This window comes from Patagioenas fasciata, chromosome 8 (genome assembly GCF_037038585.1).
Source record: "Patagioenas fasciata isolate bPatFas1 chromosome 8, bPatFas1.hap1, whole genome shotgun sequence".
Classification (NCBI taxonomy): Eukaryota; Metazoa; Chordata; class Aves; order Columbiformes; family Columbidae; genus Patagioenas; species Patagioenas fasciata.
In genome coordinates this window covers 10,384,434-10,404,790 of record NC_092527.1, presented here as the reverse complement: position 1 = coordinate 10,404,790, position 20,357 = coordinate 10,384,434, and the positions used below count along the sequence as shown (strand labels likewise).

The 20,357-nt window shown below is 41.7% G+C and overlaps 1 protein-coding gene across 1 annotated transcript in view; it reads left to right on the top strand.

Annotated features, from left to right (window-relative positions):
* Positions 1–2,460: 2,460 nt before the first annotated feature.
* The window catches only part of REEP3 (receptor accessory protein 3), a 40,421-nt gene continuing 22,524 nt past the window's right edge, over positions 2,461–20,357 (top strand). The window contains exon 1 of the mRNA XM_065842879.2: positions 2,461–2,559. Coding sequence (XP_065698951.1) covers positions 2,528–2,559 — 32 coding nt within the window. The 5' untranslated portion in view covers positions 2,461–2,527. The remainder of the gene's footprint in view (positions 2,560–20,357) is intronic.

The following is a 20,357-nucleotide window of genomic DNA, read 5'->3' as shown; positions in this document are numbered from 1 at the left end:
ATTGCCATGGCAACAAACACAAGAAAAATGGCTTTATACAAAATAAAGAGTGTTTTTCTCTTAAACATACTCCGTATGAAATAAAATATGCTGCTATGGAATTAATGTATATGCTACCTTGGACAGTGAAAAAGTATCAGTGTCTTCCTGGAATGGTTCTCTGAGATCGTATCAAACATGCAATTGCTTGCAGTGAAGAAATCTATTGTACGCTTATTTAGTACACTATAAACTAGAGCTCTCGTCTTACAGTTTGCTCTAGATGGACTGGAATGCCACAAACTTCAGTGGAGTGTTACGTAGGCAGCAGGATCTGTCTGTGCAGTAGTTTACAGAACTGGAGTCTAAAATGTAATCTCTCCCAAGTAATTTATATTTCAAATGCTTTGCTGCACAAGTTTGTTTTGTATGCTCTACCACTGGAGAGGTTTGTTATTCAAGGGATGTATATAACTCATGGTTCAGATTTCTCCTTTCATTGAATGCAACAACGAATACATTCAGGTTAGACCTGTTTCAAAAATAAGATGGTGTACTCTAGATTGCCCACGAACAAATTCCTCTCTACCTCTTTCTGCATTGGTTACCCCTACAGAGGTCAAGGTAAGGAGAGACCCAAGATGGTCAATATCATTATTTTCAAGAACCAAATCCTTTCATGGTAAAAAATATTTTTCTATTATTGTATACTTTCCCATTTCAAGCCTCAGATTTCACAGTATACAACTAGAGTGACAGTTCTCAAACACTGACAAATAAAACATTCTGTACTTGTTTATTTACCCTCTCCTTTCTCTCCCAAGTCACTCTTAGCCTTCTGACTTCATGTGTTATGTTTGAAGGGTTCAGAGAAGCAAAGATGCCTGTGCCTGTGTTTTACTGGTTCGAATAGAGGAGGAATTCTGGAGCTCGCCTGTGGAACAGAAACCATCCTGCATTCACCAAGCACCTCTCATCTGAATAAGACAATAGTTTATGAAGCTTAAGCTATTTCTTCTTACTGTATGAGCAGGAAAACTATGGATTATCCCCACTTAAATACATATTGAATTTCTGCTACAGACAGGGATTCTGACCTTGGCACCTCGTTCACCACGAGAGTCAGCAGGATCGGTGCTGAAAACAGTCACCTCTTTCCCTAACTTCACTGCTGAGTGGCACATTAAGAAGCACTGGCATCTATTGCTTCAGGTATCACTCTTACCTTTGTTGGTATCAGAAGAATACATTTGAGTGTTTCCAGCGGTGGCATGGGCAGAACTTTCTGCAGCCTCCTCTTCTGAGAAAAGACGAAGCAGTCTGTTTCAGCAAAATATTATGCTTTTATGTGTATGAACAGTTCTGCATGAAGTGTAAAGCTGGTGTGTGGAAATGGATTAGCTGAGGTATCAGGGAGTATTCAGCATGTCTGGACCTGCCAGATCACAAGCTTGTCAAGAGTATCTGGATTGGGTCACACTGTGGAATGTCTTGCCCAGTGTCCTGCCCTGGGCAGCGGCTGATAACAAGGTGGCACGGGACAAAACAAAGGAAACAGCGCACATGGGTGCTAATCCTTCCCACTTGTATCCTCCCGGTCACCTGAAGTTTTGGATTGACCGCACGTAGCAGCTTGTGCGGCCCACATAAGGACATGTCCTCAGACAGCCTTTGGGATCAAGTGCTTGTAAACAAGCGCTGAGGAGGAAGCTGGAGGAGCTGGCACCTTCCCATGGTGGCTCAGACAGGTGCTGGAGCCGTGGGGAGCCAGCTGGCCCCACAGCTCTGCTGGGAAGGGAGGCTCCAGCCCAGCTGACGAGCTGTGCCCCGAGCTGACCCCCTGGCACGCAGCCGGGGCTTGGGGTGCTCCTTTCCACGGCAAATGAGCAGCCTCTGGGGCAGCAAGGCCTGTGCCAGGCGACTTCAATGGCTGAAACAAATGTTTTGATAGGTCCTACAGCAGAATGTAAGTACATGGGGAACACAAGGAAAAGGTGAAGGTGAGGGGCGTACATCCCACCTCGCCCTTCCTGCTGGACTTGGTCACCGTGCTTTGAAGGGAGGAGATGAGCAGGGGAGAAAGGGTGGTTATTGCATTCTTAATTTGGTTATATCTGTTCCTATCTCCGTCGTGTACGGGTCCCACGGGTGTTGCGCAACGGCCGCCTTCGCGCGTCAGCCCACGGGCAGCCGGCACTGCCGCGGGACGGCGGGGGACGAGCCGCCGCGCCCGGGTGGGGAACAGCCGACACCTGTGGGCAGGAGCCGCGGGCTACTCCTGACGGTGGGGCGCTGCCTGCAGCCCCTCGCGGCGCGCAATGTCCCCGGCACCGGACCCAGCCACAGTGAACACCCACCGGGACCATCCCACCCGCTCCTCCTGCCGCCGGGCGGGACCGAACCCGCCAGCCCCGCACCGCCCGCCGCGCCCGGGCCCGCGTGGCCGCCAGGGTGCATGCGCGCAGCCTCCGAGCCAATGGGGCGGGTGGAGGCGGAGCCGCGGCCATTCGGGCCCGGCCGGTGAAGGGGACGCGCCGCAGCCGCCGCGATGGTCTCCTGGATGATTTCGCGGGCTGTCGTGTGAGTACCGGGCTTGGAGGAGCGGGCAGCTCTGGCACTCGGCGGGGCATGGGCACTCCCGGGGCTTCCCGCGGCAGTGCTGGGAGGGAGGCGGCGCCCCTTCCCTCCTTCCCTTCTGTTCCCCTCAGCCGGTGCCTCGCACGCCCGTTGAGCAGACGTTGAGCTGCCGTTGGGCTGCGGGCGGCCCGACGGTCTCTCCGCCCCGGCACGGCTCGGCCTCGCTGCTCCCGCCGCAGGTGGGGAGGCGGGGCGGCTCCCTGCGCTGCGGCGGGGCCCGTACCGTGCGGGGCGGGGAGGCGGGCGGGTGTGTAGGCCGAAGTGCCGTCGTGCTGCGCCGACCGACGGCTTAGAGGTGCCGTGTCAAAGCAAACCGCAGCGCTTCTCGGAATTTAATGGTTTCAAAGCCTTCTGTCGGCCCTCCCCACCCCCCCGAAAGGAGTGAGGTAGCGGGAGCGGTGTTCCTGCCCAGGAGCGGCCCTGGCCTGGCTGCGGTTGAGCTCTCCTTGTGCTCCCAGAACCAGCACCGGGCTCTCGGTGGGCACAGGTGTGTGCTGGTTGCACCCCGTGTCTCTCGCTCTAAGTGCGTGTTTCCTATGGGTACAGAGCCAAGAAGGTCAGGCTGCTGGTGCCTGTCGCACATACGTCGTGAGCCTTGCTTATAAATTGATCCAAATTAATGCGTACGATCTAGTTGGTAACTGTTTTTAACTTGTGGCAAAGCAGAGAGAGCTAGGAGGACTTTACAGTGTGAAATGGAGGTCCTTGGTAAGTATAGGTCATCAGCAGATGAAGAGAGAGACTGGACTGTTATCGTGTACCCATGTTTCTAATGCTGAGTTTTTGGCAGCCAAAGGGGCAAACTTACTTAGATGAAAAGTGTCATCTTGCATGTTGTCCTAGTACAGCTTCCAGTCACTTTCTTAGGTGTTGTACTGTTCCTTCGTGAAACTGAGGAGTAATTTTGCTCTTTTGAATGTGAACAATATTTTGTAATAAATGTTGAGTAATCGAGCAACTGAGTCGTCCTCATGCTCCTTGCTGAGTAGCTCTGTGTCTGTGGGGACCTCAGTGCTTAGTCGGTCGCTCGAGTTGAGATTTGCTGTGTGTACCTCTTTGCTGGGCAAATGAAGTGAATCTGCTCACACAGCAGTGCAACAAACATCTGAATTAGTGCAAAGTATGTAGCAGGAGTGTGTAACCCAAAGCAGGGCATAATAGAATTCCCCCGTTTTGTTGGTGACAAACATCTTCCTTAAGCCATCTGCCATAACTTCATCTGAAGCCTTCTCATGCTGCCATGTGTATTTTCCTGCTGTGCTCTGGTCACCTAGATAAGTAGCAGTCCTTGTCCTTCTCCCCGTCCTCCCTGAGAATTGTCAGGTAACTGAAACTTGCAAAGTAGATCGTGTTCCAGGGTTGGCAAAGGGTGACACTGGTTTGGAATAGAGAGGCTGTGGGAAGAGTTGCTGTTTGTGCACTCTGTCAGCGTGGTCTTCCCAGGGGCAAGTATGCAGCACTAGAGGGGAGAGGCATATGTTTACTGTCTGTATGTCACATGTAGTTGCTGAACCTGCTTCTGCTTTGTTATGTAAAAGCGCCAACCGGAGAATTTTTATTTTAACAGCAACTTGGACTGTGTCGGTTGTAAGGGTAATGTCAGCGATGTTGAGCACCTCGATTTCTAATGATCGAATTCTTGTGAAGTTAGTTATGAATTGCTAAGGGTAGCATTTGCGTTTTGAGGATTAAGTCCTCTATGGGCCTAACCAATAGCACAGGGAATGAAGAGAATAGCTGCTGCTATTCATAGATTTATTGCAAGAGGGGATAAAGGAAAGTGTATTGTGCGGTTCTACGTAGTTTGGTTTTCTGGTTGATATTGGTCACTCATTTGTGTGCCCTAATTATTTTTGCTAAAAAGGGAGTCCTTAATAATATTTATAAATCCTCTCCACCTTCTTGTGTCCTTGTTTCCTGGCTGTGGGACTTAAATAGTTTGCCAGTGTTCATCTTCCCAGGAATGAGAACTTGGACGGCTTCAAGACTATTGTTTAACTTTGCTTAATAGAGCAAAATTCACATGGAAAAGGAAGGTAGAAAGCACAGGAGTCATTGTGATGTGATATATTTTACTTTCAATGGTCTTGAGACTGTTCTTCTTGTCCTCTTCTCTCAGTGCCCATTATGCTGTCTTCCTCTATTCACTTTGTTTTGCTTCCTGGTCTCATTCCAGGCATACCTGTTCCAGTAGTTTTGTTTCTCTGACTTGCGTGTCACGAGTTCGGAAGGCGAATACTGCATTTCCCTTAAATGCCATGAGAAGGATGGAAATATTTTTAACCACTACGTAGCTGCTAAGACCTGAGGTTCCCTCTTATGTAGTGTTTCAATTTTGGTGTGGTCACTTTTTGTTGGATATGAGAGCCATGGATATTCTACATAGTCTGTAGTAAGCTGAGGAAGCCGTGTTTGGGCAGCCATCAGGACTACTTGTTGTCTTGACTGGTGATTAGAAGGAGCAGCAGTTGTTGTAGCTGCAGCAGAATTCTCTTCAGACTGGCCTACTATATTTCAGGACCAAAAGAGAAGCAAAATATTAATTTGTGGGTGTGTCACAGTGCCCTCTGCTGACTTTTGACGTGTTGGACTTGTTATGACACGCATATCCCAAGCAAACTGACTTCTGATTCAGTCTGAGAGTTTGCAATTTGGGATTAATCAACTCCTCTAAAATAATTTGGTTAAAGCTTTAAGGAACCTAGGGAATGGAACTAGTAGAGAATTAGAATTCTTAATTGCATGTGAATTGTCTTGAAGAGTCAGGCACAGGAAACAGGGAGTGGTTCAAACTCGCTGTTCTACATAATAGTCTTTGGCAAAACTTCGTTTTAATGAAATATTTTCCCTTACTATATACATACTATTATACTTAAGCATCTAAACATGTGAAATACATTATGCTAAATGCATGTCCTCTCTTTTCTGTCAAGAAGACGACTTGAAGCACATCATTAAAACATCTTTTAAAGTTTTGTGTCTATGCGGTGCTGCTGTAGTATGCATAGGTCATTATTAATTGTAAAATGCACTGGCTACTGAAACAGTGTTCAGAATGAATGCTGCAGGGTTTTTCCTTTTTTTTTTATTTTTTATTTTTCTAAAACCAACAAGAGGATAGTAATTTCTTTCAGAGTCTCAGAAGACTTCCTAAAGTGGGTACACCTTGTCAAGCCCTTAGTCTGTAATGGTGGGAATAGCTTTCTAAATTTGTGGCTGCCCATCTTGTAAGCTTCTAGTAGAGCCTGTGCCTGACTTCTAGTCTGCTTTGATTGCTCATGCTTCTCATTTGTAAGGTCTGAGCAATTGTGTACACATCAGTTGCTGAGACAGTATTTAATAGTAAACACATTGAGCACTTGTCAGTCACAGCCTGGTATGGATGAGATCAGATTATCCTCTTGTGCCAAGCAAAGATGTGAAGCATCCTGAAAACAAAGTAGATGGCCATTTTGTATTTGCAATCTGTTAAAGCAGACTGTCTGCTGTAATCTGTTAACTTTTTTCCCCTCCTCACTTAAAAATGAAAGTTCCCCCATCTGTGTTGCTTTGCAACACTCTCTCTACCCTCCTGCCTAAGTACATGCTTTGTTTTCAATAAAGTTGGTCAGCAGTCATGACTGTTGAAAGTGAGAGTCGCAGTGGTCCACAGGATGTCTTTGTCTTGGGTACTAGTAGTTACTTTTCTGTCCGCTTGTACTTGCAGTACTTGCCTTCCCTACCCCCTTTTTAAAGCCTTGTGAGGAACAAAAGATGTATGAGTAAAGGATTCAGCAAGCATTCCTTGGTTCTGATACTGGATTATAACTGTAACTACATTAAGGGGAACAAAGACTGTTTGGGACACACAAGAGGTGACCTGGAGGTAGGTAGAATTAGTCTCTTTCAGCTTTTACTACTTCACAGGTTGGAGCTGTTTCTTTCATGGTTGTTTCCAAGGCATTTTCTTACTCTACTTTTAATACTTTTGTTGTTGTGGTTTGATGTTTCCAGATGTGCAGTTGCCCCCAGAATTACTAGACATCTGAGAACGAGTGGCTGAAGCCATAGCTTCAGTATTGAATGAACTGTTATCAGGAATATCTGGCTTAGTGTGGTGGTGATGTTTTATGGAACTGTGTATGCTTTGTTTGTAAACCTGGATTGTGTCTTGCTCTTGGAATAATTTTTTTTTAATTAAAAGCAATAAGTACAGAAATTTTCACCCTCTTGTTTGCTAATCAACATGCTGTCAAACATGTTGTCTTGAAACAGGTGTAATTAAGTAATGATACCACCACATGCTGTATGGAAGGAATAGTTGCACAGGGCCTCATCTTCCAGTCAGAAGGGCTTATTTATGGGAGAGTTTCTTTGACTCTTTGTAGCCTGCTCTTCTCCTGGCAACATAGTTCTAGCTGAAGTTTCAGGGACGTTGAATGCTGTTGGATGCTGAATGCCTTCTGATATCCTTCCAGTTTAAAGGCCTATAAATTGCTGCTGCACCTGTGGGGAAAAAGGACTTCTTGTCGTAGTGTTAGTGACTGGGATGGAGAGATGTGCTGAAATGCCTGTCTCGCCACAGAACCGCAAAGATTCAGTCATCATGTATCAGTTATCCTTGGCATTTCACGTTATGCTTAGACAGATCTCGCTGGCCTGTTGCTGAGAGGGGCCATCCTGTCCTTCATGCTCTCCTCGTTCTCCACTTTCCACAGGGTCCACAAATTGTGTGGCAACACAGAATCACAGAATGTTAAGGATTGGAAGGGACCTCAAGAGATCATGTAGTCCAATCGCCCTGCCGGAGCAGGAACACTTAGTGTGACTCTGATTGTTTGTCAACCCAAATGAAAAATAGTGTGCTTGAAAGAGGTTAATCTTCTGTTAGTTGCAGCGAATTGTACTGGCTCATGCTGCTGTTGTGTAGTTGCTAGGTAAGTGCTGTGTTGAGAATGAAAAGCTGCAGGACAAAACCAGCATTGTTTTTGGCATCAGTGTGTTACTAGGCTGGTTAAAGCGTACTCTGAAACTGCATTCTTCACTTGCATGTTGCTGCTTATTCTTCCTTGTAGTAAAAGTAGTTCCAGTAATAACAGTGCAGCTGTTCTAATCAAACAAGATGTCAGATTTTTTTAAAGGATCTTAAATTTTTATAGCTTGAAATCTGTAAGCATATGTAAGTCTAGGGATTAAGTGTATTGTCTGTGTGAAAGTTTAAAATCATTTACATAATTGAACAATGTAGTCATCAGAGCACTTCTACAGTTCAACTTCTCAGTTTGGCAATCCTAATATGTACAGCAAAAAGTGTCTGCTTGCTGAACTTGACTTGTAATACCTATTCTGTAAGTTAGTTCAATGCAAAAGGCCTACCTCTGACAATTAGAAGCATCCCCACTCCCTGCCTGGCACACCTTTCTTTAAATCCGTATTTGCTATGCAGTCTAGCTGCTCTTTTCTCTCACGTGTTTGTGGGATTGCGTAGATGCAGAGCGTGCATGGTCGGTGTTCACAGCCTATGGCAGGCGGGTGGACTAAAGCTTCCTCAAAACAGATGGAGCACAGCTAGGGCTGTACTGTGGAGTCTGACATTCTTACTTAATGATCTTGGCATGTGCTCTGCTACAAAACGTGCTGAAATCCACATCTGTGTGCTATGCGTTGTAGATAAAGATATACCAAGAACTGCACGGTCTGGCACAAAAGGATGTTTCTAATTAAAATAAACAGTCTCCACTCCTGCATGTTCCACAAACCAATGTCTGCTTCAACTGAGCGTATTTTAGGCTCTTGAGCATTTCTGCAACCTAGATGAAATGGCTTGTCTTCCCTACTTATTTTGTATGTAGAGCCAACTCTTGATATGCTCATATAAGGTTGAGGAAGATCCCAAACCAAAACCTGATATTTAAAAAAAGAGTTGCCTCGGCTCAATACGTTTTCATCTTTGATAAGAAATTAAAAAAAAAGAAGTAAAAACATATCTAGCAAAACTCTCTGTTCTGATGCTTCATGTGTAAAAAAGCGTTCTGATCCTTTTTATTCTGCTTTTGAAACGTTGGAATTTCAAAATCTGTACTATTATGTGAAAAGTATGAGGTTTTTAGAGATGAAAATACTACAGCTGAAAACGATGCGATCTCTGTGGATCTTTAGAATTTTGAAGACCTGCCAAACTGGATTGTAACAATTTACTACTGGACAAATGAGGTGTGTAGAGTCTAGGTGGGAAAAATTATTGGAGGTTTTTGCTGACCTGTCTGCCTTTAAGCATGACTGGCCTCGGTGGCACTAAATAACCAATCTGATGAGATGCTTTTGAACGTGGGGGAAATAAAATACCCCATAGTGGCTAACTCTGTATTGAGCCTTTTGCCAGCCAGCACTGTTACTTTCCAGTTCAGTTTATCACTGACAAAATAGTAGGGTGTTATTTCTGTCTGTTGTGTTTTATAGCTAGTCTGCAAGCATTGACATGGAAGTGGGTTTAACTAAATGAATGTTTTCTCTGTGATTATCATATTTGAAATATTGCTTACGTATCCTAAGGACAGTTGGAACTGGCATTAGATGTTGAAAACTAAGTGCAATTTCCTTCAGAAGTCTTTAATCCAGCATTTAAATGCAAGGGTTAACAAAGTTATTTTTTTCCTGAAGTGAGAAGTCTGACATAGTGCTTTACTTTCTTCTGCTAATAAAGCTGTTGGAACTTGCAGCGCTTAAAGGGGAAACTCTGAAAACAGTTTGTGCTTGTGCCTTCCTACCACTGCCTGGTTTTGTTATTTTGTTCCCCCACCCTGTTTTTTAACTCATTGGTCAAAGCCATGGAAAGGAGAGTGTGGAAAATGGTCACTAGCCTAGAGATATCTTGATTGGTTTTGATAGTATAGTAACGTTGCCTTAAATTGTAATGTTAAAAGCAAATTAATTATTTGGATTTGTGCTCTCATTATTTGCTTTTGTCTGCTATTTTTTTTTTCCTAGACTAGTACTTTGTCCTATAACGCGTGATTTCCCTTATGCCTAAAAACAGGTCTAGTGTTGCTCAGTTAAAGTGTATTTACTATTAGACTGTTTTAAAAGCCAGAGAAGAAGCTGACCTATTCACATTTTTCAGTAGCAAACAGCTTAAAGTTTACTTGGAAGACAATATAACCACAGAAACATAAAATACATGTTTTCAATGACTGCCTTGGCAGTCTCTAATTTGCCATGGATGCAGTATTAGCAGTGTTGGTTTTACCATTCTACATATAGAACTTTGAGTGCTAGTTTTTTTGAATAAAAGTTAACCTAGATTGCTCGAGACAAAATTGAATTTCCATTTGTATAAAGAGGATAATGTGGATCAGGCAAACTACTTTGCATTTGCATTTGGCAAATGACCTTTCTGAAAAGGCGCACTTACATTGCCTCTGTATCTTCTGGTTTCTTAGTCTCTTTAGGTATTAACCAGGCAGGCATATCTGTGTTAACAGAATTCTTCTCTCAAAAATGAACCTTTGGTTAATTAGGATAGTGTGCATTATCTGCTTTTAAGAACAGAACCTACCCCTCAAACTACTTTACTCTAGTGCACTGGGGTTCAGAAGGGAGGAAATGAAGGTATCTTTTAGCATGGCTTTTTTTGACATTAAGTTACTAATACAACTACATGAATAAGTTTGGTAGAGATTCTGCACATTGTCAGTTTTTGACTTGTTGTGTAACGGCATATTCACAGAGTTCTCTAAGTACCAGTTATAATTGAGGAAACACGTATACATAGGAATGACAAGTCCAGATGTTATCTCAACAGTATCTGCCAAATGCAAATTTAATAGAAGAAGCCTTTTCCTGTGCATAATGGGGAAGTTTGGTATTTGATTGCTTTGGGAGGCTTCAGAAATACTTCTCTGAGTCATAAGATAGATTTTTTTTTTTTTTTTAAATTAAAGACCTAAGACAAAAATTAAGATGTAAATAACTGCTGATGATTAAAATTAAAGCTGTCCGGGGAAGAGAATAAGACGGGCTGTTTTTTTACTTCAAGAATTGCTGTTGTGTGGTTGCACTTCTTTCTTTGCACAAAGTTTTCTCTCTTTGTAGTGTTTTCTTGAGAGAGGCAGGACCTTGAGGCTGGTCTGCAACAACACCCTTAGGTTCTAGGGTGTGTAACGATTAAGTAGGATTTTTCTTGGCCTTTGGGTTATGAACTTCACTTTTTTATCTAAAACCAGCCAGCTAGATTGATGTTCCATATAGTGTGGCCTGCAGCAGTGTTGTACACTTGCTAAAATTTTCATTTAAAACCAACCCACATGATTAATGTATGGTTACATGCACTGTGGTTTGCAGCAATGTTGGACACTTTTTTTTTTTCATTTAAAACCAACCCACATGATTAATGTATGGTTACATGCAGTGTGGTTTGTCTTTCACTTGAAATGGCTCAAAAATAAAATGTGGTTTTCCTTTGAATAAGCAAAAGCAATTCTTAGTTGGGACCACTCCTATTTTAAATGGTAGTTTCCTATAGCCAGTTATTTTGATGCTCCAAAAATGCTGGGAGAAGGTCCTGTCTTAGAGTAGCAAGCAATGGCATGATTGTGGATTTTAACTCGTGAGATTCTTCAAAGTCCCGAGCAGACCAATGTAAGGTGAAGAAGCAAAGGTGACAAGGTAAGAATCTGAGTGGAAAGACATTTTTTGTTAACTATATGGCATTCTGAGGTATTAGAGGAAATGAGTGTAGACTGTGAGTGATGGGGGAGGCCAGGATGGGGAAACTCCAAAGTAGTGGCTGTCTTTAAAGCACCTTTCAAAGCTGAAGAAAGTTTTAGATTCCAAAAATGGTTGAGAATGAGCATGACTTTATAGTCTTGAAAGAATGTAAACTTATTTTCCTGCAACATTGAAAATAAGTACACAATACTGAACTTCCGTAGTTTGAATGTTGGAGATGTCAGGTCACTTTTTCTTTATGCAGCTGCTGATAGAATAGAGAAAATATGATTGAACACTTTGATACAAATGTTTCTTCCCATCTTATGCAGCTGAGACTCAGATGTTTTTATTGTGCAATTATTCATGGGCTTCCTATCATGACTTCCATAGCCTGATTGAAGGTAATGTAACTTAGGGTAAATATGTCCAAGTTAATGCTAACAAAGAAAAAGTTGGCCTCGGATCCTTTCACACAATGACAATTTTCTCTTTCCAATCACTGAAAGAGGTTACTGCCACTTAAAATACTGAGTCAGCTTGCTTTGGGAATTAGTCTCACTCCTCAATGTATCTACTTTAAACAATAAGTAGACTCGCTGTAATGAGAATGTGTTTTGTTGGGTTTTTTGAGGGTTTTATTCTGGAGATGTGTTTGTGTATTTCTGACAGCATTTGTTTTAGCTTGTTTCTATCAAATGCAGAAATTTTGTCAGTTAATTAGTATTGTTATTCTTCAGCTATGCTATCTTACTGCTGCTTTTCCAATTTTGGACCGGATAAAAGGTCATCTTCATATGCAAGTCTGATTCTTACCTGGTCATTTCATCAGAATTGGAATCTTTGAGGTCTCAGAGCTGAAGCTCTGACTGTTAAACATTTTAAAAATGTGCAGGAGTTGGCAGTATCGAGATGATAGTATTTGCTTTATTCTTTTATGCCAGCTTTGGTGCTCCAGACATTCATCTTTCTTTGCTTGTCTCAAAATTCACTGTGGCATGGAGCAGAGAAACCTTTAAGAAGTGACCACTGACTTTACATGAGTTAGTCGAAGTTGTTATGATGAGCAATTTTTCAGCGTACCAGTTAGATTGAAATGGAAGGTGTTTGCAAGGTCTCTCCTGGATTTTTCTAGAGTATCCTTGATATGAAGGACTTCATAGCTTTATACAGAAATTAAGACCTAATTAAAAAATTGTAGGAGCTTCCAAAATTATTGTGAAGATACTAGACATGAAACTAGGAGTAGTGTAGGTAAATAGGACAGCAGGTAATTTACTTAAGTTTATCAAAACCAAGAAACTAAGTATCAATTGTATATGTAACTTTAAACCATATTACAAAATTGAACACCTCATTCTTGAATTTGTAATGTTCGTGTTAATCTTGTTCAGCAGTTTATCTGCATTAAATTAGTGATGTCATTTAGGAGCTCATCAGAAGTATCCTAAATTGAGAGGACCATGTTGCTTGTGAACACTGTATGTGTAGATTGTAGTACCTCCAAGAGTAGTAAGTGTAAAGAACTTTTTCAAAAACAAGGAAGCTCATAAATGTGTTTCTCTGTCAATTACCTTTATTATGTAAACTCTTTTAAAGCATAATCACCTAAAATAGAGTTTATGCTAAGCGACAGTTTCTCTGGACATCCAGGTAGGTATCAGCTTTCATCTTTAAACTTAGAGAATAGTTGTGGTCTTACTTGTGTTCTGGCTCGCCTGCTCCACAGCAGTACACTCTGTATTGAAGGCCCTTCCATGTTTGCTCTTAATCATGTGGAAGTGTTATAGATGCATCTTGTTTCAGTTCCTTGGTGTAGGTGGTTGGAAATTATGAGCTCACTTGCTGACTGTTCTGCACACATGTGGAGCTTAGTAAGTCTGTAAACAGGAAATAGTACAGGGATGGTCAGGACGCTATTACAGCAGTGGTTAAACACGTATGTTAAAATAAAGCTGTGAATAGGTAGGCATGCAGAGAAGTGACTAAGAGTTCTATAACAATTTCTGTTCTTACTACGTTGTCTGTTTTGCTTTCCAGTACTAGCTTTGGAATTCTCTGTACTACTGGGTTTGTTGGGCCTTTTGACTGTGTGTTTTGAATAGGATTTGAGAGCTGATGGTTTGATGGTGTATTTTTTGGTTTTTTTTTTTTTTTTTTAATGACATAGTGGTAGTTTTTCCAGGCTTAAACCCTTCTGTTAAAATATGCCCAGGCTATCCAGCAACACAAGAAAATTTGGTCAGTTTTGGACACCATCTCCAAACTTAGGCGTAGATTCTTCTAGTGAGATAGAGATGCAATATCTTCTCCCCAAGGACTTCTGCACTGTATGTTATCTATGCATGAACAAGAGGCGAGTTGTTTCACAAGGCTTGTGTACCAGTAATGGCCTGTCAACTCTGAGAGTGACTAGGAGAGCTGCGATGTAGGGTACTGATGCAGCTTGTCCATGTGAAAGCATCTCTGGGCTGACTCTGTAGTGAGAATAGCCTGGATTTTCCTTTGAGAGTTGCTTTTCAGCAGTACCTTGTTCCAGACTGCCCCAGCCCCCGAGAGAGGGCTGGTGGGACACACATGCAGTAGCTTTGTTGCTGGGAGGGTGGTGCTTGTGTTGGGGGAGTATTGCTGGCTGGTTGAACTGGCCTCATAGGCTGCAAGCTGTATGTAGGTTGTGAGTTGGAAATTCAAGGTTAATTCTCACTGAAGGAAGTAACGCATCTAATGTGTGTTCAGGTATAATTAAGACCACTTTCTGATCTTTATTGTGTTATGAAGGGTCTTGTAATTGCAAGTTAGGACAATTAACAGGCAACCATGAAAATGCTATGAAAGTTTCCAGTGCTTTCAGCTCTTTTTGAGCATAAGGAGAAAAAAAAAAGGGGGGGGGAATTCTGAGCAGTATGCATTTATAGGTGAATTTTGCTTAAGGTAATGGCAGGAAAGGAAAATCCTTATCTTAGACTCAAATTTCTCTGCAGAGAAAATGGTTTAAAGATCAGAATGTTCTCTTGGTGTATAAATCTTGTTTTCCCTGAGAGAACCTGGTGAGCCTGTGCAAGTAAGTGATGAACCTTACTGATGTATCTCGACTCTAAGTATACTAGTACTTCACACAGATTCCAGTACAACATTGCCCTTAAAGAAGATAATTTCTTTCTGATTTTTTTTTTTGTATGCTCTCTTCAGACTTCTTTCAAGATTCAGACAGAGCTGTTTCTGTGTTGAGAGAACTTGAAGAGTATCTGGTAACAGGTTCCATATTTTGAGTGAGTCAATGAAGTAGAATTCTACAAATGCAAGTGGATAGGATAAACATATTGGAGACTGGAGCTCTGCTTTGGAAGAAAGGCTCAATTATCTCCTATCAGTCTGCTTGCAATTGTTATATTTAGGGCTTCAATAAATGTTCCTGACATAGGAGAGTCCCACTTTCTAGTGGGATTTGTTGGGAGGTCACTTTTCCTATTAAAACCTTAGGGTGATTTTTTTGATTGCTTGAGTAATTGCATTACTTTTGGTGATGATGTGATTTGGAAGAATCTGGCAGCTGCTTTGGAGAATTCCAGCTTGCTAAGTTGGAAGGTTAATAGCCTTGCTATGCTCAAGAATGTGCTTTATTAAGATCTGTCAGTGCTTCTGGGTGTATTCTTTAACTGTTAAGACTTTTTCTCTATGGCTTTCGTGGATATTGTCTATATAAGAATGCTGTGAAGATTTTAACAGACCTGTTTCTTCTGATCGCATTCCTTCCTTTTGGTAACCGTAATCTGCTAAAGAAGTTGCTGAATTCGAAGTTTGCTACTGTTAGCAGACATGTTATCTAAATGCCATTTATGGGATGTTCCCTGCTTCTTGCCCAAGGTGGGGAGTGGAACAAAAGATAGGATATAACTTGGTGTGAGGTTCAGGAGCTTACCTGCATGCCCTCCTGTCCCTGTAACAGACTAGCATTTTGGTCCAAGTGTATCTTTGTAATTGCTTGAATACATAGTCTTAATGTAGATTGTTGTGGTTAGTGTTGTATATCTGAATGTTGTCTGGTAACAAAATGGAACTAAATTCTGTCAGGTGCTGGATAGGAAGACTGTTTGTGTAGTGCTTTTCAAAAACATTCAGGACAAAAATGCCAGTGTGAACTTTTGTTTGTCTGGACATGTAAAAAACTAGGAGATAGCTGGCTTAGTCTATAACTTACTACCCAATTGTAACCCCCCGGCATGTTGGTGGGCATGACTGAGCATCTTGCTTTTTCCATTTAATTGCAGGGTTTTTTCCTGAATAGATTTTTTACAGATACTTGTTATGCCTTCTTTTGAGCATGAGGGTACCACACAGAGATACGTAGTAGTTAGAACTTAGTTCATAACTCATTAGCCTTACTGGTTTACACCTTAAAAAAAAAAAAAAAGGGGAAAAAATCCAAACTGCGGATCCTTTATGGGAATGGCATACAAGTGTATGAGTAGCATACAGTCTAAGCAAAAATGGTTATGCTTTTCTGGTGTGTGCTGATTGAAACCTCAGTGGACACATTGTTAAGGAGTACGGCCATATCTGCCTTTTTGGAGCCAAGAATAGCCAGCCAAGCACTTGAGCATTGTTCTTCAGACTGGATTTCATTCTGCTGTTTAGTTTCCATTAGAAAACTTCCCTTCAAAAGAAATCTTGCTCAAACTAAACTTGCTACCCATAACATGGAATAGTAATTTTAGTTCATATAGAAGCAACATAATACTAACAACATGAGATGTAGCTTCTGCATAGCTGCTGCAGTGCAGTTAAGGATTTCAAACCATGTAGAGAGCTGGGAGTCAGCTGGTGTCTGACCGGCTCACAGGAAAGCTTGTGAGTGTATGTGGCAGGAGTGGAAGGTACTCCTGTTATAACTTGCGGGTAAAGAGGATTATTGGGAAGGGGAACTGGGCATGGGGAGCAAAGTGAGGAAGTGTATCAGATATTTATATTTGCTTCTATGGTTTTGTGTAAGTGGGGAGGATTCTTTTATTCCTCCACCTGCCAAATGCTTTCAAGTGATCCTTCAGGATGTAGACCCGTATTTCCACCGTAGACGCACACGGAAACAAATGTCTGGCTCTGCAGCAGTCTGTGCCAGACCGTCAGTCTGTCGGTGGGTGGACAAATTGGTGTCATCCCTGTTATCAGACTTGTGAAAGAAAGGGAGCTTAGCACATGGCAAAGTATCCTGCATGGCTTTTACTCTAAGGGAACACTTGTGGGCCTTGTCTTTCTGCATTTCAGAGGAACAAAAGAATGAAGTGCCAAACGCTATTCCTTGCTCCCAGCAATTCTTTGTCCATGTTCTTTCAAGGTCCCTTCCAATCCCTAACATTCTGTGATTAATTCACGGTTGGTTTAATGGCATAGTGTTGTGGGAGTCTGGCTGCAGGTAGTCTTTTTGAGCGACTTGGTGGCTTTTGTTTGTATGTTTTAATTTTTTTTTTAAACATTACATTCAGAGTTGTTTACTGTGCAGATCAAATACCCTCAGTGCAGAACAATGTGAGTACAGGTGACTTTTTTTTCATTTATCAGTCAAATGCAAACTCTCTTGAGAAATGAATTTTCATATAGTTGTGTGCTTTAAAGCTATTCAGATTGTAAGACCGTAGATAATGTGATAGAGGCAGTAGGTTATATTTGTTTTAATACAGCTATATGGATACACAAATATATTACTTTATTCAGATTTCAAGGCTTTTTTTCTTTTTTAGCTTTGTCTTTTGATCTTGATCTCCTAGTATATTTGAGAAACTTTTCTCTGTCTGTAGAGGAAGCGGCTGTACCAAAAAGGAATGCTACATTCATTGCTGAGTATAGCTGAAAAACTGAAATAGCTGTAGGTGTACAACTGGCAGTAAAATGACGTTGGTAGGTAGGATTATCCATATACCTACTAGTAAAATAGAGTAAATGACATCACACTCGGCTGAAATCTGTTTCCATCTGTGGAAACTGGCTGTGTTTTTGTCTGCTACATTAGTGCAGTGTGCTGACATCCTGTGTGAAATACAAACTGCACTTCATAAACGTAACACTTAAGCTTCTAAATTTGCAAAACCTTGGAATAATTGGGCAGATCTTTGAAGTGTATTGTGTAGTTACTGTAGAATTACACACTTATGCATAGCAGTAGGTGTTGCTAACAGCTTGAGGTTTTGCAGGATATTGATGCAAACATGGAAACTATTAGAAAATGCTCATCTGTTGTAGCTCTGTGTCAAGTGATACTGATTGTGCCCAGGCTCCCTGCTGCCCCTGTTCTATATGCTGCTGCTTCAGTCAGCTCCAGTGATCTCTTTTATGCCTGGATACTAATCTATCATGTATAGATCGAGGCTAGAAGTGAATTTGCTGACCTTCAGCTACACTCACTGGCGACAAGTTGGCTTTTCTACTGTTAAATTGCCTGGTAGCTGTCACTAAGATTAGATGACTTTGCCCGTGTGAAGGGAGTTTGTGATGCCAGAGTTGGCAGCATCACTTTGCCGCACTTAAAATGTCATCTCTGACTGGAAGGCGACTGCTTCCTATTGTTACTGGCTCAAAGTGCTGGTGTTCTTCAGTTTAGTCCTATCGACTCACTTCTAGTGAACAAGTGGCAGTTTCTCTAACTCTTCAATGTTACAGCAGTATTGAACGCTAATAAGTAATGAGATATTGTGGTGCAGAGTTTCTTCTCCTTTGGTTTAAAAAGTGTGTTCTAGAGGAATTCTTAAAAATAAAGAAGTGAGTACCAAAAGAGGGATTTTTCCAACTCCTGATATCACCAGTATTGAGTAACATAAAGATTCACTAGTGGGGGAGAACTAGCTTCTGTTATTGTGTTTGCCTTGCGCTACTGTTCTCATTTAACTTGAGGTTGTCTTTAGCTTTATGGTCTTACTGTAATAAACTTTTTGCTTGAAGATCAATTGTTTCCAAAGCAGTGTTCTCAAAATTCTGTTTTGTCCCAATTCTTGTTTCTACCAGATTTTAGGTAAATTGCTGTTTAAATTAAAAAATATGTTGTGGGTGTTTTTTAAGTAGATGTGGTGCTACTTGACAGAAAACTGAGTGGAAAAGGATAGACCAAAAATCTGTTAAGTGAAAGATGCAAACTGTTTCTCTTTCATATGCTTTATAGCAAGAAATTTGCATGTGTGGGCTACTAGCAGCTATTTAAATAACTTTCGACTATTTTTTGAGAATCTGGGAGAGGTGCATAGCCAACCAGTAACTGCTGGCATATAAAAAAGCAGCCATCTGACACCTCGTCGTGGTTATGATGTTTAGGAACCTCTTCGGTGTTTCTTCTTTGAACAAAGAAATTTCTGCCCCTATAAAGTCTGTGTTGTGTTATTAGGATTAACGAGACTTTCCTTATCTCTGATACTTAATGGTTGTAATTTCAACCACAAGAACAGGGAAAGGTGGGAACCGCTAGCGCCGATGAGTTACTGAACAGGGTGTTCTACAGGGACAAAAATGAGAGGAAGAGCTATTGTCTGCAGAACTTCATCAAAATGAAGGGTGCTTGGCCTCATATTTCTTCTGTTTCCAGGTCTCCTGTTATTTGGGTGAGGTGAGGCTTTTAACTTGTGCAGTCAGGCTTTTCTCCTAGTTGGGAATAAAACCATTCTGGGTTTTTTTTTGCTGTTGCTCTTCTTGGCTTGAGAATGAAAGGTCTTTGGATTGTAGCAGAGCTGTATTTGGACAGGCTTCTACAGATTAGTATGCTGGACTGGAATTCATGTAGTCTGGACTCTTTCAAAAGGCATTTCAACATCTGAAACGTGTAGGTAAGCTCTGCTGCATTGGAGTAGCAGCTTGCCTATACATATTAAAAGAGCTTCAGTATCCATATTCTGTTAAATCCAGGTCAGCATGAATTGTGAAATTCTGAGGATCTAGATCCAGGTTTTAAACTACTGCTATAGTACAGCAGTTCTGCTTTAAGTGATCTGCACTATACCATCCCTTCCTGCTGCAGAGGAATCTGATCTCATGAAGACCCGCTTGAAGTGCCTCTGCAGCTATCAGCCATTAACAATTCTGTGGTATGCATAAAGGCTGAATGTACACAAAGATTGCAGACATGCCCCAGAAGATTTGTTCATATCTAGTCTTGTGTTGTGGAAATTAACAAAGCCTAGAAGAGAGCTGTACATGCTTAACTAGCTTTGACTCTTACTTATAATCAGGTAGTAAATATTTTTGTCCTAAATGCAATTAAAACCAATTATTTCACTTTGAGCCTTCTTTGTTTTTTTTTTAAAGATAAAAAAATATATGGTTCAATGTTTGAGGATTTTTCTTAAGGTGAGTTTTATAATTAAATTATGAGGAAAATATTGGGAAAATATATACATATTACACACTGGGGAGAGGATGGGGATGTAGATGTGAGATTTATACATTAGACTGTGTCTGGCTTTGGGCTTTTTAGTGCAAGAATGATGTTTCTTTGAGAAAGTTCAGTGAAGGTCACCAAGATGGTCACAACACATGTCTTGTGAGGGGACTCTGAATGAACTGGGCTCGTTCAGCAAGAATAGAGAAAGCTTTGGGCAGACTTGTTGGCAGTCTTGCATAACTTTTGGAGGTTGCAAGCGGCAGGCCCATTCTCTTGCTGTGCTATTCAGTCAAGAGAGACAATGGTCATAAACTTCTGGTTCTGACTGGATATAACTAAGACTGTGCACTAGGAGGCTTGTTAAGCATTGGAACAGGTTGCCCAGAGAGGATGTGAAATCTCTTTGTAAGTCTCCAAGACCTGACTGGCTGCAGCCTGAAGCAGCCTGGTCCAAATCTGATGCTGACTTTGGTTTGAGCAGGAGATTGGACTAGATGACTTCACAAGGCCCCTTTCAAACATGAAGGGTTCTGCAATTATGCCTGCATAATTTTGTTCTTCTCTCTCACTTGTGGTGTTTATAGCTTAACATCAGTACCTCTGCCAGTATCCCCTTGTCCCTCCACCAGACTTCCTTCCATGGGTAGCTGTGTGTTTGTCTTCTGCTAAAGATGGAGAAACTCTGTGTGGTAGCTGTGAT